This window comes from Manacus vitellinus, unplaced genomic scaffold (genome assembly GCF_001715985.3).
Source record: "Manacus vitellinus isolate BGI_N305 unplaced genomic scaffold, ASM171598v3 scaffold_59_pilon, whole genome shotgun sequence".
NCBI lineage: Eukaryota > Metazoa > Chordata > Aves > Passeriformes > Pipridae > Manacus > Manacus vitellinus.
In genome coordinates, this window is record NW_021940681.1 from 2,421,696 (window position 1) to 2,446,090 (window position 24,395).

Genomic DNA, 24,395 nt, shown 5'->3' on the forward strand with positions numbered 1-24,395 from the left:
TTGTTTCTTTGTGAGGAAGCAGCGAGGAGGGTGAATTAAAATCAAGTGAATTACTAATGCATAAATGCAAAAATAACTGTGTAAATCAGTGTCAGATTTTTTCCTGCAAGTTGTACAGTGTGAGGCACAACTGTGTACAAAAACATTATTAGCTTTCTTATGGTTACTTATGCAAAAGACATTGAGACTGCTCACAAAAGATAGCGTGTGCTTTGCTAGACGTTTATGTACTGTAAAATTTCAGCTCTACTTGTGACCCCACTTAGTGCTGTCACCTTGAACCAGGTGTGTTGTGACTGTATTTTTTGTTGTACAGAACAGTACAAATAGTAGCCTGGGTCCTCGAGTTCATCACTGAGGGTTTTTTGATCTCTGATTTTTAAATAAAGATTTTACATCTTTCCCCCACCCCATTCAAAAAATGTCTGCTTTCTAATTGGGTTTTTTCCCTTTGTTTTTCTAAACTGTGTTCATCTTTAGTTCTTGAAGGATGCTTTTAAATCTCATTCTTTGCTGTAGAGCTCTTAATAGGTCATGGGGTTTATTTATTAGGGGATATAATCTTGATTGGATATGTATTTGAAAGTACTCTGGGTTTGGAGTCACATAGCTCTGTGTGTGTTTATCTGTGTGTATGTGTGCTCGTACAGGTACATGTGTGTGTCTAGTCCAGCTCTTAGAAAGGAGTTGTCATTAGCAATTTATCAGCTTTAGAATTCAGTGTCTCCTGCCAGTTGTCATTGTAAGTTGTAGGACAGTACTTCACCTGTTCACAGTTCCGTGTAGTAGTGCTAATGAACTGCTTCTTTTTTTTCCTAATGCAAATGCAGATCACCGTCTTTTTTCCTCCCTCTCCCCACTTTTTTGTTTTATTATTATTATTACGGGATATTATTATTTTTGTTAAAATCCGTGTATCGGAAACAGTTTCCCAGTAAGTTCTAATCATGTTTGTTTTGCTTCCAGTAGGAATTGGAACTGAATTTATTCATCCACTTCTCCAAGCCTTTTGAAAAGTGACTAAATGCAACTGAGTCAGATTGTCTGTGGGTATGAAGTGGCTGGGAGAATCCAAGAACATGGTGGTGAATGGCAGGAGAAGTGGAAGCAAGTCGTCTAATGACCACGCGCAGACCAAGTTGCAGCATGCGGGAAAGGAGAATCCAAAGACAGGCAAAAACGGGGTCGAGAGAAGATCAAGCAGATGTATGTACATGTTTATGCTGCTTAGTGCTGTATGTGATAAATTAATCAGTTTGCAAGTCATACTTCTGTCTTATCTTAATTCATCAGGGAGGTCTGCAGTCAGCATGGAGCTAACATCACAAGTATTAATTATGTTTGTATTTTTTGGATGTGTTAACTCCCTTCAGATCAGTTTAAAAGTTAAGTAAGAATAACTGGGTGCAAATTAATTTTGAACTCATATAATTATAAGATACATGGTTGGCCCTAAGTAAAAACAAGTATGATTTGAAGTGGATAACATAATTTGAAGTACTAGTCCAACTTTTGGTGAATGCGCTTGTAGAAGGAAACGCCATTTTTTAATGAAGTCACATACATCGATATCACTGTGAAATGGTTCTAAGGAATATGGGGTTTCATTTTTGCTGTTGATTTGGGATGAAGGACTTAACACAAATTCCTAAGTCCTTTATTCAGATCTTGGGAAAGTCAGGTTTGAAATTTCATGTCTTCATCATGTTTATAGGTCAGAAATTTTAGAGGTAGGCATGACTGAACTGTGTAGTCTGGAAAGATGCTTGTAGTTGGGGAAGGAAAGAGAGAAGGAAACCAAAATTAATTAAACAAACCCATAAAATAACATTCTAAAATACTTTCTTCATTGGCCACTACCTAAATCAACAAAAGCAAGAGGGAAAAATTAACTGTGCCTCTGCTTCAATAGGTATTTTATCATCTTCCTTAATTGTTTTATATTTTTTGCCTCCAACCTGTGGTTGTCTGTCCCCAAATGTTGCTGGGCTTTATAATGTCCCTTAGATGATACCTAATTTATGCTCTCTTGTTCGCAGGTAGCGGTGCTTCAGGATTTGAGGGTCAAAGTCGTTATGTGCCTTCCTCTGGAATGTCTGCCAAGGAACTCTGTGAAAATGATGACCTAGCGACTAGTTTGGTTCTTGATCCCTATTTAGGTTTTCAGACACACAAAATGAATACTAGGTAACTTGTCTTTATATTTCTAGAAAAGAGTTTGTCTTCTTAGTTGGAATTTCTTGCATGTTTAAGAAAGCGAAAAAATGCCAATTTGTGAGTAGCTTCTGCCTTTAAAATGGTGTTGCATGCGAGACTGGAACTCAGCACTACAAATGCACACTCTCACAGTGCTCCATCGTAGGTCTTTCCATTAGCCTCATGTATCTGTGCTGTAGGGCAGGTTGCTACTTGGCACCATTTCCTGGCTGAAACAGTTAATTAATCATAATTTAAACCACTAGTCATTTGAAATGCTTCAAAGAGAGAAGCCAGTGTTTGGTGACTTCTCTGTTTATATCATATGCCTGGATGCCTTCCCCCCACCCCTTCCTTACTCTTTACAACATCACAAGAAAGATGTAGTTCTGGAGCAGTTCAGTGTTGGTGCCACTTGATTCGAAGTTCTTGCAGACCCATGCTAAGGAATTGCTACTCAGACATGTCTATGTGCATAAGATAAATTTATGTGCCAACTGGAAACTTGCTTACCAGAATTTCACACACTTTTGTACTGTTACACATCTGGTGTAAATTCATGTGGTGGTCTCAGGGTTTAGTTGTTTGCGCTTCTCCCTCTTTTACAGATGTACTACTGATGATAAGTATATTCTGTAGAGCTCTACTAAGCTCTTGTTTGCATACAAGATCTGCATTGATAGCTTAATGGAAAAGCTATATATAAATTAAAGTTTGTAAGGACTGGAATCAGGTGCTTATTAGTGTGCAGTAATAAGAGCTAGGGTTTTGAGGCAGCACATCTTGGGAAACAGACTACTCAGCTCTTCAAACTATTGCTGTGACAATTTTTCAAGAAGGACAGTTCACCTGCACAGCACAGTCACATAACCACAGTGCCACTTAAGCAGATTTTGTGTGTGTGTGTGTATGCAACAAACTGATTGCTTCAAAAATGACTTTTAGGTTAATTGGTGTTGTCACGTTACATAAGTGCTTGCTGTTATAACCTGACAGCATGAGTTGCACATGAAATTTCAGCTGTCTGGTCCTAATAAATGCAAAGACTTACTCCAAAGAGATTTTTCTTTTTTTACTAGAGAGTGCAACATCCACCTTTAAGAGGAATGTTTGAATTCTTCCTATTCCCTCCATGCTATTGGTTACAGTATCACATTGTGCCCAGTGTCCAGGTAGATATTTTTACAGTTTAGTTTGAAGTGTCTTTGTATTCTGATCAGTTAATCAAGCTAAATATATATGCTCAAAGGACTTCTTTGTTTTCTTGCACGAATGATAGTCTACAGATTACACACAGGTAGTTAATTCTTAGGCTTTTTACAAAGGGAATGATGTATTCATTGTTTAATAGTTGGAGAACCTACTGTCATAAATGGTGGTTTATGTTGATATAGTGTCAACACCTAAAATACTTCTTTAATTACTATTTTGAACCAAAAGGCCACACAAAGATCATCATCCTGTGTTTCTTCCTTTCTCAGACTTGGAGAACAGTTACAGGCAGTCTTCAAGGAGAGTAGTTAATAGTCTGGGAGCAGTATGGGAAATACTTAGGTGAGGTTTACAACTACTAGAAGTACATCTGCTTGCCTCTTTCTTGTCCTATTGAGAGAGTTTCTGTTGTTGTAATGAATTAAAATAGAGGCATCAGCCTAGTTCTTGTTTATCTTTTTGGTGCGGTGATGACATCTGCTTGTTACTGTAGCTGTGATGCTTAGTTTACCCTCCTTCCATCAAGTAAACTGTAGTCTTTCTAGAGCTCCTAAGATTTATTGTTGTTTTTATGGCTTTTGAGGGAAGGTGGGGGGAAAGCAAGTGTGAAAAGCTAGACTGTTTACAAAATGCCAGATGCCAGTACCCAAATACTACGATGTAGTAGAAATAAAGATTTACAGCTTATGTTTGGGCATCTTGAGCTTCAGTGGGATGGAGTCATATTAGTTACATAGTTTTTGTATTGAGGCGTGCTTAACATAAACAGCCATTTATGGTGGCAAGCAAGTATTTCATGTTCCCTTGTTCTGATTTGTGAAAGCGCCTGTGCCACCATTCTGCTCTGCTGTTGGAATCACAGAAGAGGTTTGTATTTTTGCAAGTAGCAGCCCAGGATAAGTTGATGACCACTTAATGAAGTTGTACTTCACCTTACCTCTGCGAGCCAAGTCTGCATTTTTCTCTGTATGAGTGTTTTCTCTATAAGCACTTTTTCTGCTTCATTCATTCTTCTAGTTGAAGAGTTTGTGAACTTGATTTGTCCAGAGTATATTGATTAGAGGAAAAAAACCTTATAGTAAAGGATCTAGATTGCTGTTGAAATGTCTTTATACTTCATCTTCTTTATAATGAATTAGTGATCTGGTGCGATGGTGACAAGAACTTGATTGTTATTTTACTTGTTTTGTGGGGATTTTTGGGGGTTTGGTGAGTTTTTTTCGGGGGGGGGCATAAAAATGAAGTCCTGCAATTCCTGAATACTCTCCATCTTGGGAATTGGGCTGTTAGCTCTGGAAGCTGTCAAGTCAGGAATATCTGAAACAGCTGAAGACTAGCTCTCAAAAGATTGCAATTGAATCCCCCAAAGTGTTTGTCCAATGTTCCTCTGAAATGTCTTCTTGTCACCAGGGATTTGATGGACAGCATAACCTGTAGCTCTGGAAATGTCTTCAGTGGCTGTACCCAAAAGTAATTTTTTTCTTTGTCTTAGATTTCTAAGAGGAAGCAGGTTTTTTTCAGAGCTTCCAATCCTCTTTACATGCTGAGTTGTCATTCTTTCATCCAGTTTGTAGCTCTTATCTCCACAGAATAGCGGGCTAGCAGTTAATAGAAGAAATCCCATATCTTAGGTAGTATGTTCTTGTCAACTATAGCTGTTCTAAGAGGTTTTGTCACTTCTTGTACAAATCCTGTTATATCAGGACTTATTTGGTTGGTTTTGTGTTGAAAACAAAACTCATTTTGCAAGCTATACATCCTAGGTTGAAGATTGTCAAACACTAGAGATTAAAACTGACACTTGTAAAAAGTGAATTCTTGCCCATCTTACCATCTCTTATTTTCAGATACTTTTCCCTAGGCTCAGCACTGAATCTTGAAATTGCATGATTTAATGGCTAATCTGCTCCTTACTGTCTCACATATGAAGTGTTAGTATTTAAACCTTAAGCCAGACTTCTGATCATACTGCTGCTGTTAAGTCAGTGTTGTTTCCTGGTTCCTTAAAGCACCAGCATCATGCTAGGGAATACCGAGAGCAGTTCCAATGTATTTCTAAGTTTGCAAGTGGTTTAGGAAGTCAAATACATTGTGGTCTGTTCTAGGAGAATCTAAGGGTGTTTTTTACCTCCATATTGCTGCTTTTTGTGATGTTACAAACTGGTGTGTGGGGTGGGTGGTGTTGTCTGATAACACGGGACGAAAGGACCAAGCTTTGAGAATTTCCATGTTTCCCACTGCAAACATAAAGTGCTCAGGGATGATGTACAGGAAACAGCTGTCTCTCAACACTGTATCAGGAGTAGTCTCTGACTTTGGTATAAACAGTCATTCCTGAACTTGACAGGGTACACCACACTTCATCCGTTAGAGTCATCATTGAGCAACAAAGACAAAAAAGACAAAGCAGTTCCATATCACTTGCATTTAAGGGTCTGTGCTGAATCTCTTCTGCATTCTTCAGCTCATTTAAATATAATAATTAATCTTATTAATTTCATCTTGAATGGGGTTTGGAGGTTGAAAAAGTTACATGAATTCTGCTAAATAAGATATTGTGGCTGTATAGTTCAACTTTGGTGTTGTGGTGTAATGGAGATGCTGGGTTAGAGGTACAGAGCTCTTATGTGGTGACAACCTGTTTCACACTGAAGCTTTTACATTTTTCAGACCACAGTGTCTGTACTTTGCAAAATTTTTTGTTTGACTTTTGTGTAAAATCTACTTTCTCTGGGTTTTTTAGATTATTTTTACTGGTAACTTAATTCAATAAAGTCCTTTACCTTGCTTCTGGTCGTCTTCCTTCACTGTGTGTAATCACACAGTGATTACGTTGGAATCGGCTGTTTTGTTGAAACCAACATTTGCCAAACACCCTAAACAACCAAATGACATCCTGCCCTTCAAACCAACACCCACCACCTTACTTTTACATTTTTTTTAGTTGTACTTATGGCTTCAATAAAAATTGTTACATCTCCAAAAGATGGAGTGGCTTGCATCCAGTAGACATGGTAACTGCTAAATTGAATTTACCATGTGGAGTGTCAGAATAGGAATGGGGGAGAGTGTTGGGGGCGAGGGGTTTGCATCCCCCATATTTATTTTTAAAAATTATTCCTTATTAAGGAGAATGATATTATATAAAGAATTTTCTTTACTTCTGCCCTAGGCTGTATTGGAGTTTTGATCTGACCTGGTGTGTGTTTAGTGTTCAAGAAATTTAGATAACATAGATTCTTCATTAAGAATGCTTGTTTGAAATTTAGCCTCTAAAGAACATGAGGTCCCATATGGAAGTACTGGTGATTAAAGGCAGAAAAAGTTGATCATAACTGATACAACCAGCTTTGAGGGAGGAAAAAAATACTCATACTACAGAGTTGAGCAGGAAAGAAGCCAAAATGTATGTTAATTAAATTTAGTTGTTTACACTTATTTTAAATAGATGATTTTCAAGTCTTGTTGTGCTGTCTTGAATGCTTAACAGGCTTGCAGTTTAGCTTTTGTGCTCAATCTCTGCTACTGCGTGAATAGTAACTTGCTGTCTTTCCACAGCCACGTAAATAGAAATATCATCCAGACAAGGTCCCTGTTGTTAAGAGGCTAATTGGATGATATGTTTTGATAAATTCACTCGTCTCGATGTTCCCTAGTCAGAAATTAAGAAACAGGTTTGGAAGTATAACTCTTTATTGTGCGCTCCTATGCTTTGGGGAGTTTCACTCTGGATCTCCTTCAGGATCAGTTTATCCTTTTTGTTCAAACTCACTGCTCTCAGTGACTGAGACTGAGCAAGGTGCTGTGCTTCTGAACTTACCAGAAACTCTCCTTTAACTTCCTTTATAGGCAAGCATCTCACTGACCTTTGGCTTTATACCTTGGAGTTTCAAGAGTCTTTAAGTACTCCCGAGGTAAGAGAAACTTGAGAGAGAAAGAGCTTTGCTTCCCCCAGCCATTTTCCTGTGTCTTCCTTATTGAGACCACATCAGTTTGCCCTTAGCTGGGATAAGATCATCTTCTGTCTGATTTTGAAACTGCAGTAGCCATAGTTTTGTTGGATCTTGTTGACTAGGGAAAAACAAGTATTTTCTAGGGAAGTGTGAAAAGTTTCTGTTCTGCAGCTTGTGAGGAAGAAGGGCTATTATTATTTCTTTAAAGATAGTGTCATAGCTGGGTTTTTCATTCTTAGCTTACTTTTAACAACAGACTATTTTGCAGAAGATTTCATGTTCCATAAGACATGACCCCTGAAGTTGTTTGTAGGGTGGCTCAAAGAATCTGTGCATATGAGCAGATTCAAACACTAAAGTGTCTTGTTCAGCTTCCCTTACAGAACTTAATAAAGGTACTGTTCACAGGAGCAAACCAGAAGTCTGCATAAACAATTCTGATTTTAACCATTTAAAGCGGTTTAGAGACTGGATTGGCTGGTTTGTTCAGTTGGTTTCCTTGTGCTCTATCTCTCTCTTCTTTGAACTAGTTCTCCTGTTTTACTGACACTTAAAAACCAGTTTCTTTGGCTCGTTTTCTATACATTTTGCTGTGGGGCCTTTTCAGGCTCTCTTCGTGGTGGAGCTCAAAAACAGCTGTGTAGACTCTTCCATCAGGTTTATAGGTTTTGGGGGGGTTATTGTCCTGTGTAAATGTGGAAGCCCTGTAACACCAAAATGGTAGGATGTAAGATTGCTTCTCAAAACCAATTGGCTTTTTGGTTGCAAAGGACTAATAAAGAAACTGTGATAATATAGTTACATAGTCTATATATAATATAGATAAAATATTATACTCCTGGGACAAGTGAGGTATCTACCAGCAGACCCTCAAATTCTTAAAGAACACTGGGCTTCTAGGCTTTCTTGTCTTCTTCAGTGTCTCAAATCAGAAGGTACCTTTTAAAGTATATATGGAGATACACCTGTGAAAGACTGAAGCTTTCATGAGGAGTCTGGACTGCAGTATTCTGAATTTGCTTGTAAACTTTATATGCTCTCAGTGCAGTTTACATATGCTGTTGAGCTCTGAACAACTCACTAACTCAAGCTCAGGGTGCACAGTGTCATTCTGTTTCACCTGACTTGGGAACCCTTGAAGTGAAATGTTGTACATCACGTTGTTTTCCAGCATCTTCCCGTGTATTTGTGGATACTTTTTGCTTATTTGGATTCCTGCTTATCTTTTCTCATTATCTCTGTTTTGTCACCTTGTAAGTGCAACATTTTGATAGAGGTGCTGCAGGAGGTCCCTTGGTACTGATTTTTGAACCCTTGGGTGCAGAGAGTCATGTTGTTTAAAAAACTCAGTTCCTGTTTGAAATGCCTGACATACAGTGCAGCATTCATCTGACCTTACAGTGTTTGGGGGTTTGTACAGTCTCTTCACCCCCTTCTTGTTTCCAGCCACCTTTTTGGCCTTTTCAAGACTTCAGCATACACTAACTATTCTACTTCTTCGAAATGGTGTTACTTGAGTTTCTGCTAATCATTTAAAGGAGTGCCACTGGCAGTGTAGAATGCCTGAGACAGGAACCCAAAGAAACACCTACTGAATGTCATCCATGGAGGTATGTGGGTGACTTTTCAAGGGTTGAGGCCAGGTTCCGAGCTACCTAAGGTGGCTGGTCATGTAGATGTTGACTCAGCCTCTGAGAATGGGAGGTTGTTAGAAACCTGAAATATAAACATCACTTTGGGGCTGTACAATGTGCTTCTAATTGCTAGAAAATGTAGGGTGTTGATTCTTTTTTTGTAGGTCTTGAGAGCCACTGTCAAGCTTGGCATCTGCCCTGTTTTGTTTTTTTCTCTTTATTTTTTTTTTCCCAATGGAGGTTCAGTTGGGATAGCTTTCTTCCCGCTGGTAGTTGACTTGGGATACTGTTTTCTTTAGCTAGCCTGTACCAAGCTTCTTGATGATAAACAAGTGTGATTATGTCTATCAGCACATACACTGCCTGAGGTGCTAATGCAATTTTGAATGTGGTGGCTTTTCCACCTGTCTTTGCTCCTGCAGGTCACATAGCTAAAAAAAATGGTGCATTTCAACATGTAATATATAGTGTAAGGGAGAGGGCAGTCATTCATGTAGCCCAGAAAGGACAGACATAGCTGAAGACCAATTTTAGCTGTAAATCCTGCAGGTTTTTTTCTTCATGTAATGTTTGCAGATAAAGGTGTAAGCAAAATGTTAACTCTTCATATTTGTGCATATTCTACTTCTGCTTCTCCTGGTATAAGTTTCCTTGATGGAAAAATGTTTCTGATTAAAACTAAAAATGACAGCAGGTCACATTCTGAAACTAGTCAGGTTCAGTTCAGGCTATATGACTTCACATTCTCTTGATGTATGAGGAAGCTCTGTGAGTTATGATTATCAAATCTGGGAGAAATCTTTCTGGTTTTGGGAGAATAGAGATACTTCTGTGTGTGACTGGCAAGTTGAGGGAGACTTTTGTGTGCTGCAGAACAGAAATAATTATGATCATGTCATCTGTAGAGAGTTTTCTTCCATGATACAGTCTCAGCAGCTTGTTAGGCAGTTAGCTTTTTGGGAGGATGGGATAAGTATATTCCTTAATGAAGAGCTTTTTTTGAAACTTCTTGACATGATGCATGCCACAGTTCTAAGCAGGCATCTGTTTCTTAACTGACTCCTGTTTTGTTGTTATATCCCAGCCAGAAGAAAATTTACCTGTCTGCTCAGAACTCCTTACTGTGCTGTGTTCTCTGAAAACTCACAAGTTTATGCTGATAAATTTTGCTGTGTTCAAAAGTGTCTCAAAGGTTGCTTAGTCATTATATTACAAGGAAGTTTTCCTGAAGGGAGAATGCAGAGAAGACTTATAAAAGCGGTCGCATGGAACGCTGATAACCTGCTGAAAGTGATACTGCTGTTAGGAGGTCTGTCTTTATTGTATCAGGAGCATAAATACAGCACTTTCCTTCTAATGAAGGAAATTGAATCCTCATCATTGTTAGTTCTTTCTTATTAGATTCTTAGCATCATAAAGGTGAAATAAAATTGAGAATTAACACTTAAGGTATTTTGTTTCCTTCACACAAGTTGCATAGAAGCAGCAACTCTTACTTGGTCATTTGAAAAGAAGTTACTGGCAACATTCTAAGATAAGAATAAGCCAATTTATGTGGTAATTTAAAAAACAGCATCAGTGAGGAAGTTGATGAGGTTTCCTTCCACCAACTTCAGTAATTTATTTCCCCTTGTTTACTTTTGTCGTCAAATACCGACTTCATTTGGTAAGTAAGAGGAAATAAAATCAGCATGGTAATGCAAGTCAAGCAGCAAGTAACAGGACTTAGTCTTACAGATTTACTCAAAAGCTGTTAGTTTGTTTAGCTCTTCTGTCATATGTTGTGTAGGCAAAACATACAAATTGTAAAAAGATCTGCAGAAAACCATTTCTCATGACCCTAGAAAATTTTTATCTTTGTGAAGAGTCCCCTGGGGTGTGTCATACACTTAAAAGTACACACACCCAACCTCTGTCCCAAAGCAGAGCATATATGGGTATGTGCTCAGTCAATTTATAGAGATTCAACATAATCTCTAATTAAGTGCTGCTTTCTCTTGGTGGTTTTGCAGCTCAAAATGGAGCTTCTGCTTCTGGCAGTCATGCAGTTTTTTTCTGTTACCTGGTTTTTTTACTGTTGAATATATGAAGGGCAGTTTCTCTTAAATCTCAATCTTTGGGAAGAAGGTGGAATTCTCTGCTAATGTACAGGGGTTCATTTTCATATTTTACCTGCCCATGATTTTTCAGCTACTTGTTTCCTGTAGCCAGTGTTTGGGGGAAAAAATTCTTACAACTGCACTAACTTGTGGAACCTTAATCTTCCACGGATGTAGTAGCTCTACCGTGTCTTACTATTTATAGATACTTCTTCTGTAGCCATTTAGAGGTGTGTTTTGTATGAATGCACATGCTAAGTTTGCATTCCACATAAACCTATGTAGTGAATTTGTCAATATAATAATGTTTTGGGTTTGGCAGAAGTTGATTTGAAATCACTCAAGATAGCTGTGCGTTTTTTCTGTTTCGAGATTTCTTATTTGGTCTTTTTGGTTGCACTGCCTATTTGTTTGCTCCCTATTTAAAAAAAATCATGTGGCATGTGATGTTGTAGAGGGCTTAAATTTAAAATCACATATACCCACATACACACAACCCAGCTACAAAAGCCAGTAGTGTGCACAGATCCCCTAATACCAATGTTAACTGGGAAACTTAACAGCATCCAGTTTATTTGCAGAATTTTTTTGCACAACTACTTTGAATGATAACAAATTTGTTAACTAAAGTTATACTATTATTAAAAAAGTAACACTTTTATTATAATAGTTCTTTAGCTGCTTTGTTCCAAATAACAGGTGCTGAAAACAGGGAAATATTATTGTGCATTGGTTAACCTTATCAGAGATTTGTTTTGTAAATAAATCATGCTTGTTGGCAGAATAGAGGATTTTAAAGGTTCCAGGTAGTACCCTTGGCTTTGCCGTACTTCTGCCCCTTCCTCAGGAAATGAGGACCTGTGATTTGAGTACCTGATGGTCAGTCTCTTTATGCTAGGAGTTAAATATTGATATGGCTAGCAAAAGAACTCTGTACTGTGAGTAACTGTAAAGGAAGAATTGAGAATGATTGACAATGGACTGGAATAGCTTTATTCTTTATTTCAGATTTCGACCTATTAAAGGAAGGCAAGAAGAACTAAAAGAGGTGATTGAACGTTTTAAGAAAGACGAGCACTTAGAAAAAGCCTTCAAGTCCTTGACGTCAGGTGACTGGGCCCGGCACTATTTTCTTAACAAGAACAAAATGCAGGAAAGGTTGTTCAAGGAACATGTAGGTGTATTTGTAATTAATGTGCTTTTTCAGATGGTTGAAAGGCTAAGAAAACATAAAAATTTCTTAGGAATGTAGCAGTAGTAAAGCAATCAATTGCTCCGTTACATGTTAATTGTTTGATTGTTTTTTATCAGAAACTTCCTTTGTTTTTTAAAGCCAACTAGACACACCCTCACTTTTATTTTTGTCGTTAACTTACAGTGCCATTTATTAATAGACATGTAAAAAAGAAGGTGAAGTTTTTTCCCCTTCATTGTTTGTTTTGTGGTTTGGTTGGGGTTTTTTTCATTTTTGTTTTTTGGTTGGGTTTGTTGTTTTGTTTGGTGTTTTTTTTTGTTGCTTACAGCTATTTTTAATCAAGTTGGGTGACAAAGGAAGGTAAAGGAAAAGGGAGGAACCTTGTTACCTCAAAATACCTCAGTTGTTTTGGGTATAGGGGCTTTATGTGGGAGTGTTATTCCTCTTCCTCCACTTGCCATACCCCATATCCATTTTGTATGTAACATAAAAGTTGTTGATTCTCAAAGTTCAAAGCAAGAAAATCATCTTTTGTTTTGTTTTTTTTTTACTTAAGAAACTCCTTCAGGAATGAGTCTATTGTTTCCAGATACAATCAAAAGGAATTTGGCCTACTTTAGAGTGCACCAAATCTAGTAGTGTAGAAAAAAATTAGCAGAAAAAAACTCTGCTTTGTCAAATGCTTTTTGAGTAATACAACCACATTTCACCTGAAAAAAATTGATCCTGAATTCATTATCTAAATTTACCGTGGAAGTAATATCTTTTTTTCAGGACTTCAAATAATAACATGAGTTCCTGTAGATTGTGAGATCTCAGTGGTTCTTAAAGATTTGAGATTACTTGAATGCAACTATTCAGTGACTCTAAGGAAAAAAATTATCCATTTTCATTGGTTGGTCCAGTTTTGTACCATTCAAGGCATTTTTAATTTTCTTAAACTCTTTGGATAGTCACATTACCCACGTGAGGATTCCTGCAAGTCATTGTGAAGAAATAAGACCAACATAATGTGTATGGCTAAAATGTACAGAGATGCATTTCAGCAGACAGTATCCCATTGCAGTATCCATTTTGTGTGTGTTTTTGTGCAGGTCACTGACTTTCACTATTTATATAAGAAATTCCTCACTGCTTTTGTTTTGCTTGTAACAGGAAAATACTGGGTTTTTTCATTGCAGGTATTTATTTATTTACGAATGTTTGCAACTGACAGTGGGTTTGAGATCCTACCTTGTAATCGGTATTCTTCAGAGCAAAATGGAGCCAAAATTGTTGCAACGAAAGAATGGTAAGAAATGCATTTACTGTTGCATTCTGTTTCTGTCAATTATTTTGAAAGACCCTAAAAAAGATATTAAAAAGGGTGATTTAGAACTAAAACTGCAACCCATGAAATACAGTTCTGTATTGTTACTTGCAAATTGAATTTTGTGTGTGTTTTTGCTAATTACTTAACACAGGATACATGCCTCTGGAAGACATTCCTTTGTATATTTGGGCGTATCCATATAGTGTTCATTATACAAGTTTTTTTTTAATCTTGTTTTCAGTCAGATAATTGTTTTCCTCTAGTCATGAGCTGTTGGCCTCCTGTGAGAAACATGACATTACAGTGGATTTGCAGCAAATTGTTGTGGGGGAAATGAGTTTTTTGCCTTCGTGAAACAGGGGTGTTATTTGCATATTTTGATTGTCCAAGATAAATCTCTCTTGGAAACCCGAAGTTGGAACCCCATTGTATTTCTGCATCTCATTTTGGAACATCTGAGTTTCATTATAAGCATATGCATGGCAACACCAGTAGATTCCAAGTTAATTCAGATTTTAAAATAAATTCACACACAAATTATGTTAGCTTTGCTTAGTGGCAGTACACATTCACACCAGCACATCTGAGGTGATGAAATGCTGTTATGTGCAGGCTAGGATGGAGTGGCTGGACACTGGGCTGGCAGCAACACAACCTCCATGTGTTGTTGAGTAATCTTTAAGTAGGCTGAGGCTAGTTTCTAACTCTTCATGACCATAGTTGAAAGTTCCACAATCAGGATACAACCCAAAAAAAAAATACTGGTTGGTGATTTTTTTGTTTAAATTCACCCCTTGGCTGATTCTTGAAGCTTTGTATGTAGGTGTGTTGGAAATGAATTAACTTTCCATGCTCAAATCTTGATTTGCCTGAGAGCAAGGAAGACAGGAAAGTTGCTTCTTAACCCTCTTGGTATCTGGAAAACTATTGAGACTCAAACTTGATAGAATTCTCAGCGTTCTCTATCAGAGGAGACTTTTGCACCTGAAAGACTTGGCTTCTAGTGTATGTCCTTCATGTATGTTTAGTATCTCCATATTCATCTGTGTCAGAGTAATCTGACCAAAATATGGAATGGCCACTCTGAGGAGCAGTGGAAACAGTGCCCATGCAGGGGAGCAGAAGTGGTGTGCTTCTTCCTAGGCTGAGCAGTCAGTGCCTCTGCTCTGTTCATGATGGCAGATGGGCTGCCTGCACACCAAGGCTTCCTGGATTTGTGGATTTTTGTTGGTGCCCGTCCTTCCCCCTTCCTCGGTCTGTTTCAACTAACAGCTTCATGCTGAAGATCTGCTCATGAGAGAGGAAAACATCTTGCTTGAATTCTGGCCTTTGTTCGAGTCAGTACTGGGCCTCATTTAAGAAGCCATGGAGTTGTAAGCATTTTCATTATGCCGGGTTTTCCTGGCCACAGGAAGAAGCATAGGAAACGCCAAGCAGGAGCAGCTGTAGGAAGTCAAAATATCTTAAGTGTCGATGGGGAGGGAGTGTACACAAATGAAAAGATCTCGCTTTTGGTTTTAACAACTGTAGAAGCTGAAGTAATCAACTCTTACAATTTCTTGCCTGCAGTCTCAGGAAATTGTAGAAATAATGGTCATAATTGTTACTGACGTCAGATTTGAGTAATTGATTCTATATAGTAGCATAAAAACATTTATTTCGAGTCTGGAAAAAAGTTATTCAGCCTGATATCCTGTCTCTCAGTGAATTAAAACATGAGGCTTATAGGGTTTGTGGAATGGTTTGTCAATAACAAGAAGTGTTTTGCAACTTTTCTTTTTGTGAAATTATTTTGTAATTTTGACACATGTATTCCTATTTCTGCTACTCTTTGCACTAAAGGAAACGAAATGATAAAATAGAATTACTTGTGGGCTGCATTGCTGAACTATCAGAAATGGAAGAAAACATGCTGCTGAGGCATGGGGAAAATGACTTCAGCGTCATGTATTCCACACGAAAAAACTGTGCACAACTGTGGCTTGGTCCTGCTGCATTTATCAATCATGGTGAGTAGTAAACGCAGGAAGCATGTTAAAGGGCATAAGCAATTCTACTCATAAGCATTATTATATGTGAGCTGAATAACACAAGAACTTGGAGAAAAATGTCTTAATCTGACATACGGTATTACGGTAGGACAAAATCTGTTGGGATTTTCCCAGCCAGAGCTGATCAGCTGTGAACTGGGAAACTCCCAGAAGGCCCTAGGAAGTGATGCCTTCTTACTTGAAATCAGTTTTGGAACTGACAGCTAAATTAGTGGGGCGTATTGTGGGTTACCTTGAGTTCTTTGTGAACTTAGTCAACAGTAACATCTTTCTTAAGTAAACTTCTTATGCCTCTTTAACATTTTACACAGAACTTTAGCAATTCAGGGAAAAGCAGATAGGACTTAAGATAAATCTGTTCACCCTGAAGAGGAGGGAAACTGAACATTTGTGGTAGAATAGGGAAGAGCTCAGAAACCCAACTATGTCAAAACAAGTACCTTTTGAAGTATGATTTTGTGCATTACTAACTTAACTCCCAATATTTAGTTGAGATTCTGCAGTTATTAAAGTCAGAGTGAATCCTTACTTTAGATATCTGCAACTATTCATGTTTCAGGTCTTATCCACAGTTAATTGACTTTATCTTTTGGACCTTTTTCAGATTGCAGACCTAACTGTAAGGTAAGCAAGAAATTAAAAGTAAATAAATAAAGCACCCTGCTTTTTTGTTTTGTTTTGTTTTTCTTTGTCCCTGCAACTTTTCTTCCCCGACTGTTTTACTTTTATTTCTTACTCAGATACTATACAACCTTAATGATTAACCTTATTTTATACCTTTTCCCTTCCTGTCATCTCCTTCCCCAGTTTGTATCAACGGGCAGAGATACAGCATGTGTGAAAGCTCTAAGAGATATTGAACCTGGAGAAGAAATCTCTTGTTACTATGGAGATGGGTTTTTTGGAGAAAATAATGAATACTGCGAATGTTACACCTGTGAAAGGTATACATTGATGTAAATAGGTTTCATGATATATTTTGTGAAACTGGAAGTCCTTGATTATGAGTACTCAGATTTTTGGACACAAAATAATTGCTTCCTAGGTATTTGCTGTAATGATTTTTCTATGTTGTTACAGAATGGTCATGATTCCTGAGAACTCTGCATTCTGTTTTTCTTCTGAGTCTCTTTCTGGAGATAGCCCAACATGAGACAAAGTGGATCAAATCATAAGTGTAGATTCTTAGAAATATTTGTACTGAATAGAGTAGAATTGGAAGAAAAAACAGTTACAGCTTCTACAAGACCATTGTCAACTGTTCCCCAACATTTGCTCCTTTTTGCACTAGAAAAAGCAAATTCCATTTTTATATCTTGACCTGAAGTTCTCTTCTGCTGGGAATGGGCAAGATAGTTTTTCACCCAATGCTATTAGAATTTGGGAGTTTGTGTATTTGTAAAGATCTACTAGTTTGGACAGTATTGCCCTATATCTGTGCATCACATAATAGCAGCAGAGTTGTTATATTTGGTTTTCACCTGTGCTGTCCCAATCTGCTTTCTTCACAAAATCAGTTGAAAGGACTTCTTACTTGGTTTTTACCACACTGAAATTTCTGCTCACTGTGAGCAGACAGGCTCAGCATCATTTGAGAGAGCTTCACCCAGTTCCAAGAGGAATCGCACGGAACTCTTAACAGTTCTGTTACTGTTGGATCTAACTGTAGAAAGAAAAACCCTACAAAGGACTAAATATTGGTCATTTTGAGAATATGACCGATGAGAATTTGTCATATTGACAATAGCATAGTGCACCTACATATAAATAGTTCAGTAATCTTACTTTGATTTTTACTGGCTAGTTTGGTCACTAACAAATCTTGCACATCAAGGGAAAACCTTCTGGTAAGGGCGTCCAAGCTCATGTGATGTTGGTGGATCATTCCAAGTGAAGGGTACAATCTCAGACTTTATCTTGAGAGATGCTGGTAAAAATGTACTTCAGTCCTGGGGACTATTCAGTGTTGAATAAATGGGCACCATGATTGTTGATTTCAGTGTTTTACAGATGTGCTTTCTTTTTGAGGGCAAACTAGTTTTGCGTGTCTGAACATTTGCATTACCTTGTCATTTTTGTATTTTAAGTGCATGAAAACATTATTTTTTAAAGCTAATGTTTGGGTGATTCTAGCTTTAGGAATTTGCATTTCAGTCACAAGGCAATGTTACAGCAGTCAAATATGAAAGATTTTGTTTTAGGGAAGTTAGTAAGGACTCATTTTTCCTTGTTCAAGACAGATGAGGCAACTGTTGCTTTGTATGCCACAAAAAAAAAATCATATTTAAGTGACTCAATTTTGACTGTGCTGTAAAGGATGTTAATTTGTAATGTTAAAATGCTAGACTTTGAAGAAACTGTGGGTATGTTTGGAGCAGTGGGAAATTTGGTGCTGTACAATTTTTTTCAAGCTTCCAAAAGTCATTCCCAGGAAGATTTGCTTTTGTCCATGTACTCTTTCTAGGTGAGCCTGCTGTTCGTGCTGGCCAACTGAGACATGTAGGCACCAAAGATGACCTGTCAGAAAACAAAACAACCTACAAAATGCGAACCAATTCAGTGGCTCTTGGTATCATTTATCCAGATATTCCTGGGATTCAAACTACTGTATATGAAACAAAGCTGTAAGTTTACATTGAGATTTATTAATACTTTGTGTCCTCTTTTTCTTTGTAGACGTGGAACTGGTGCTTTTAAATCAAGAGTGGGATTACCAGCACCTACTCCTGTGATTAATAGTAAATATGGACTGAGAGAAACAGATAAACGATTGAACAGGCTTAAAAAGTTGGGTGACAGCAGCAAGAATTCAGACAGCCAGTCTGTCAGCTCTAACACTGATGCAGATACCACTCAGGAAAAAGGTAATGCAAGTAAGTAAAGGGAAAAGCTTGGAGACGTTAAAGGTTTCTTAAAAACATGGAAAACTTTCACTGTGATGGAATTCCTCTCTTAGTGTTGAGATGTTCTCAGATACTGGTCATTAAAACTGTAATTTATTGAGGAATCTGAAGGCAATTTAAATAGCAAATTCATGGCTTTCCACAAGTGTTTCAAGAACAATAGGTGGCATGTTATTGTTTTGTTTTATTTATATCAAAATCAAATACAAAGTGTAAAAACTTAACGTCCTTTCACTAATGTCTGTATTTCAAAATAAGGTAAACTACCACAGGCAGTAGTGTGGTTTAGGAAAGGAAACTTACACAGTTTGAATTATCTATATTCTGTAGGAAAACAATTGTTAAGTAAGTACTTTTAGTAGAGATTACTAAAGAAATAGTAATTTCCTTTAGAGTTTGTTTAAATTGGGCTGCTCTTCCCTCTCCACATTCAGAATTGATAGGTCAGGTACCTATTCTGAAGTGAAAGTGCACACAGTTAGTAATTTCAGAAGAAATTGGAAGGGATTTTTGTTTGTAATGTTCCTGCAAAACTTCCCTTGATGGAGTAGTGAGTATCATTTACTTGCTTTCCCCCCTTTCCCACCCTCACCACCCTCAGTATGGGCAAAATGTAAATAATTTAAACTTTGACTTAACTAGTAAAGTTTGGAGCCACATAAAATATTATGGTGCCAGTTATTTCCTGTTTGCTGCTGTGATGTTAAATAAACAAAAGAAAACAAAAACAAAACACACACACACAAAAAAACCCCACCTCAAAACATTTCCCCAAAAGGTTTTATAGTCTCTAACTACCTGGATTTAGAGTTGCACATCTGTTGAGCAGAGGAAGGTTTTCTTGCTTGTGACAGTTAAGTGATACCTGAAACTGAAACCACTACATTAGTTAAGGTGTTTGGGGTTTTTATCTCCCTCTTGAGGAAAAAATCCCAGAGTTAATACTGAAGCATGCTGATCCTCAGATTTTGCTGGAATAATACTCAGTAAAAACAGTGGATAATATCAAATAGATTTTTTTTTTAATTGGTAGAAGAAAAAATTCAGTAAAAACCAAACTTGGTTGGTGAGGGAAAGTTTATCTGCAACGTAGTTGTACTTTTGGCTCATTTGGCAATTCCTTTCATGTCTTGAGTTGCAAGTTAAGCAGTCTCATTCCTTACTGCATACTGTCTGTCCTATTTCATGGATTCTCTTGAAGTGTTCCAAATAAATGAAATAACTACAGTATTTGGGAGTGGGAAATTCAGGATAAAGAAGTGTCATAACAAAACTAATTTCTTCTTTTGCAGCTAACAGAAAATCTTCAATTGGCGTAAAAAAGAACAGCAAAAATAGAACGTTAACCAGACAGTCTATATCAAGAATTCCAGCATCATCAAATTCTACCTCATCTAAACTAACTCATATAAATAATTCCAGGGTACCAAAGAGACTGAAAAAGCCTGCAAAGCCTTTACTTTCAAAGATAAAGTTGAGAAATCAGTGCAAAAGGCCAGAGCAAAAGAATGCCTCTAGAAAGCTTGAAATGGGAAATTTAGTTCTCAAAGAGCCTAAAGTAGTTTTGTATAAAAACTTGCCCATTAAAAAGGATAAAGAATTGGAGGGACCAGTCAAAGTTGCAGTCTCTAGCGGATGCTTAACGAGGCACGCAGCGAGAGAACATAAACTGAATTCTGTGAAAGGTGCTCATGAGCATGGTGATATTCCACCCTGCACATACATAACAAGGAGGTCGATGAGAACAAGGATGAGTTTGAAGGAGACCTCTGACACAAAGCTTGAACCAAATACGTTGGATAGCTATAAGAATAATTTGACTGGAACACAATCGGACATTGTAGAGCAGCAGTCTCGTGCGGGAAACGAAAACGAGGTGGCTCATGGACCATCACATAAAGGGGAGGGGAGGTGCCAGAAAAATGATGCAGGCACATCAAAAAAGAAATCTCGACAAGGAAAGCTTGTGAAAACATCTTCAAAAACAGAGGAAATTGATACTATGCACAACACAGCTGTGAAAGACAAAGTACCAGATTTGATTAGTTCTCATTCAGAACTTGAAGAGAGGAATAATGTGGTGGACACACCTGTTGGCTTTAAAGACTGCATCCCTGGATCTGGTGGCTGCTCTGTAACAACTGACAATTTTAAAGCAAAAGACAGCTTTAGAACTGCAAAAAGTAAAAAGAAAAGACGAATCACAAGGTATGATGCACAACTTATCCTTGAAAATAGCTCTGGGATCCCTAAACTGACTCTTCGTAGGCGCCATGATAGCAGTAGCAAGACAAATGATCAAGAAAGTGATGGAATGAATTCTTCAAAAATAAGCATCAAATTAAGTAAAGACCATGAAAAGGATAATAACTTATATGTAGCAAAGCTAAATAATGGGTTTAACTCAGGATCAGGCAATAGTTCAACAAAATTAAAAATACAGCTAAAGCGAGAGGAAGAAAACAGAGGGACATACCCTGAGGACCTTCATGAAAATGGTATGTGTTGTAGTGAAACTCTGTCCGTTCTGGAGTCGAGAATGGAAGTAGATGATTATGGTCACTATGAAGAGGAAACAGCAGATGAATCTTCATCAGAAGAGGACGATGAAGAGGAAGATGATTATGATGATGAGTTTGATGACTTTATTCCTCTTCCTCCAGCGAAGAGATTAAGGCTTATTGTTGGCAAGGATTCAATAGATATTGATATTTCTTCCAGGAGGAGAGAAGATCAGTCTTTAAGGCTCAATGCATAAGCTTATAGGTCTTAAACTGACCTGGATGTCATTTTTAAAAAAAAATATAAAAAATAAAATAAAAAATAATAATAATTAAAAAAAAAACAACAAAAATTCCATTTGATTATTCCTCAACTAAAGAACTTTCTGAAAAACTTAGTGGCAGCACTTCTTTATTCACCTGTCAACGTAATATTGTAGAAAGTGTACAGCATCCTGACTCTTCTTAAGTCTGATTTGTGCAGATTTTTATTGTACTTTTTAATAGCCTTCTTATGTGCAATTCCGAGTTAGAGGTAATGCTCTGTTGTAAAATAAAGGCTCAAGCAAAGTTATGAAATTGCATCAGATCTTTCCATGCAGGACAATGAGAATACAGTGTGGCTACAGAATTATTTTTGATTGGTAAGAGCGTTAGTTTGCTCTTACACTATTTGACTAAACAATTTACAAAATCATAGTAGCAGCATATTAAGGTTTTCTAGTATATGTTAATATCACCAGCAATGATCTACAGCTTTCCAATTTATTTGCTAGATGGTTTTTTCCCCCCTTGGAGTTTGTCAGTTTTAACACTGTATGCTGTCCCAGACGTACTGTTTGTGGCCTTTGTTATAGTAGCAAACCGTTGGTTGGAAGTCAAATTGATTTCTTTAAAAAAGAGAAAAAAATATGAAAAGGTGTTGACAATTTGCTGACTTTTTAGTACATTATATGTACAAGGGTAGCAGTATGCAGAATAAAAGTTTGGATATGGTGTATTTATTGCTTGTTACGTAAATTAAACACCTTGTATTTAACACTTTTCAATACTTTTAGATAAAATTGTTCTTTGCAAGAATGATTGGTGCTTATTTTTTCAAGAATTTGCTGTGAAATAATGTGATTACGACGGGCAACATTTATCCAATGAACTGCAGCTATCCTAAATTGGTTCTTCATATTTTTCTGTTGCACTTGTAAAATGCTACAAGGAATTTAAAGAAAATCTATTCACTTTAACTTATGATAGTTTTATCAAATTAAAAACAACTAAGTCACAGCTTTTGTTCTGTGGTAACCTATAAATTGTTTGTCTTTTAAGAACCAGTTGTAAAAGACTGAAAAAATATGTATATGTTGTAAATATTTGTGTGTTGTGAGAAATTTTGTCATATGAAATTGAGATAACTTGCCAGAAGGGTTTTTAAGTTTAGAAATACATCCATGCCAATAAAATAGGAAACTGTAAACCTAGTTTTAAACTCTGCATCAGTTGGAGTTCTTTGCTCATACGTAGTTCACGTAATACTTCAGAGTCTGCTTTATAACAATGAAGAGCATCAGGGCGATCTTTGGCTCTTTGGTTTTTAATAAAAGAATGTTAGGAAACCTCTGGGCACAATGGACTTGTTTGTATGTATAAATCAGCTTGTTCATAAGCCATTTCTCTGAAACATCATAGTTGACATAACTGTGTATCGCTTCAGTCTGTGGTATTTGCGTTTCTACTCAGCCATGGATTAAGGTTTAGAGTTTCTATATCTGGGGGTGTAGAAACGAGTTTCATCCTAAAACAGTTGGTGTTGGATTGGTTAAGTCCACTGTTGGCTGCACAGGATTATCGTGTCTGCCCGAAAGAGCAGGAGTTTGAGATGCATGGCCCCTGTGCTACCCAGTGGTGAACTGGAGAACATCCATGGAGAGAATTAAGTGTAGAATTAAACCCAATACTTGTAACTTTGTAACTTGTAATGGTCTGCTAAAGGTGAGGTCACCATGTCTCATGCACAGGGTGTGTATTTTTTTAAAACATGGGTAGGTCTGTCTGTCTGCAATGTACAGCCTCTCCAGTCAGACCTGGGCATTTGGTTCAGGGAAGACAACACGAAAGCTTTGGTGAGTACGCTGACAGCTGTGGTGGATCGTCTTCTGGGATCTTTAAATGTCCAGTATCATATAAAATGGGTTATTAAATGTTGGGTTAAAGGAAAGATAGCTGTGTTATTAAGGGCTTGCTTTGTAGTAGGCAGTGTACTAGGAAACAGTTGATGGCAAATGACAGTAGTATAGCTCTTTCCTCAAGAATTGCCAGGCGTTTTCACTGGGTGCTGTGCCCTGCAAGCATGTGGCTGTATCACTGAGAGCTGTGAGGAGCTGAACAGAGCATCTGCTCACTTTTCCTTCACTGCCTTATAGGTTATTGCCGCAGCATCCTCTGAGATACCAGTTCCCCTGCTCAATCCACAGGCAGTTTTCCTTGCAGCCTTCTGTCTCCCTGCTGCTCCTGCTTGCAGATTCATCTGGCAGCCTTAGTGGTTGTAGTGTGGAGGTAATAGGTTTACAGAAATGTAATTCACCTGGAGATGTGAGGGAGAGGGAGATGATACAGCAAGTAAACATTGCCCACCATTGTTGGTATTTACTGACCAGTGTACTTGAGAGCAAGTTTAGGGCTTGCTAAACCAACATCAAGCAATGAGAGCAGATCATAAAACAGGTGGGGAAGAAATTGCTAATTAATCCTCCCCTTAGATGTAGAAGCTGTTTTCCTGGCCACTGAATTCATAGTTCAGCCAACTCCCTAATGAAACGTGCTTTCCTTTTTCTCTGGTGTGAAAATAAGTGTAAGTAGCTCTTTGGGCATCAGATCTCTGGATTGGTCTTGTTTATTGAACAACCTTCTTGTCTTGGAGAGTCTGAGCAAAAGCTCGAAGTCATTTCCAGGGTAGATGGGTCCACAGCTGTGTCCTGCTACACAGATGTTTGTGTTACAGATACCTTGAAAACAATTAAATGTGTTCCTCCAAGTTGGTGAGATAGGCAGGGCTTCCACAACCCCAGTCTCTTCTGTCCTTCCCCTGACACAGTAAGTAGGCATTTTTCTTTCATCATCTATAGGTGAACTGGCAGATCTTGATGTTTCCCTAACCTTAGTGGCAGGGGAAGGTGAATGTTTGTGTCACCTGAAAACCTGACCGTGTTTCTTGCTGTCCAGATTGCAAAGCACTGTGGAGTTAATAATGACTTGACTGTCAGAGAGCCCATCTAGCCCATCTAGCCATCTCGTTTCCCAAGATATGGGTAAGAAAAGATGCCACAGCTGAGTAAGTTTGAGATG

The 24,395-nt window shown here is 37.7% G+C and overlaps 1 protein-coding gene across 6 annotated transcripts; it reads left to right on the forward strand.

Moving 5' to 3' along the window:
* Window positions 1-22,676, forward strand: KMT5B (lysine methyltransferase 5B). 6 transcript variants are annotated; one of them, XM_008919935.3, is made up of 9 exons: window positions 1-1,206; window positions 2,040-2,187; window positions 12,103-12,268; window positions 13,471-13,580; window positions 15,444-15,610; window positions 16,257-16,276; window positions 16,460-16,596; window positions 18,329-18,525; window positions 19,848-22,676. In XM_008919935.3, exons 1-9 carry the CDS (start codon window positions 1,053-1,055, stop codon window positions 21,311-21,313), a joined length of 2,565 nt encoding a protein of 854 aa, XP_008918183.1. In that variant the 5' UTR covers window positions 1-1,052; the 3' UTR covers window positions 21,314-22,676. The 6 variants fall into 6 exon arrangements, with proteins under 6 accessions (XP_008918183.1, XP_008918184.1, XP_017937549.1 ...); XM_008919936.3 differs by having other exon boundaries at window positions 2-1,206; window positions 18,329-18,516; XM_029963337.1 differs by lacking the exons at window positions 1-1,206; window positions 2,040-2,187 and adding an exon at window positions 7,307-7,322.
* The last annotated feature ends 1,719 nt before the right edge of the window (window positions 22,677-24,395 follow it).

Excerpts from the sequence above, each read along its gene's own strand:
- KMT5B (XM_008919935.3), top strand. The coding sequence starts at position 1,053 with ATGAAGTGGCTGGGAGAATCCAAGAACATGGTGGTGAATGGCAGGAGA. Across the intron at positions 13,581-15,443 it reads ATTGTTGCAACGAAAGAATG|GAAACGAAATGATAAAATAG; the intron begins GTAAGAAATGCA and ends TTTGCACTAAAG. Across the intron at positions 15,611-16,256 it reads TGCTGCATTTATCAATCATG|ATTGCAGACCTAACTGTAAG; the intron begins GTGAGTAGTAAA and ends GACCTTTTTCAG.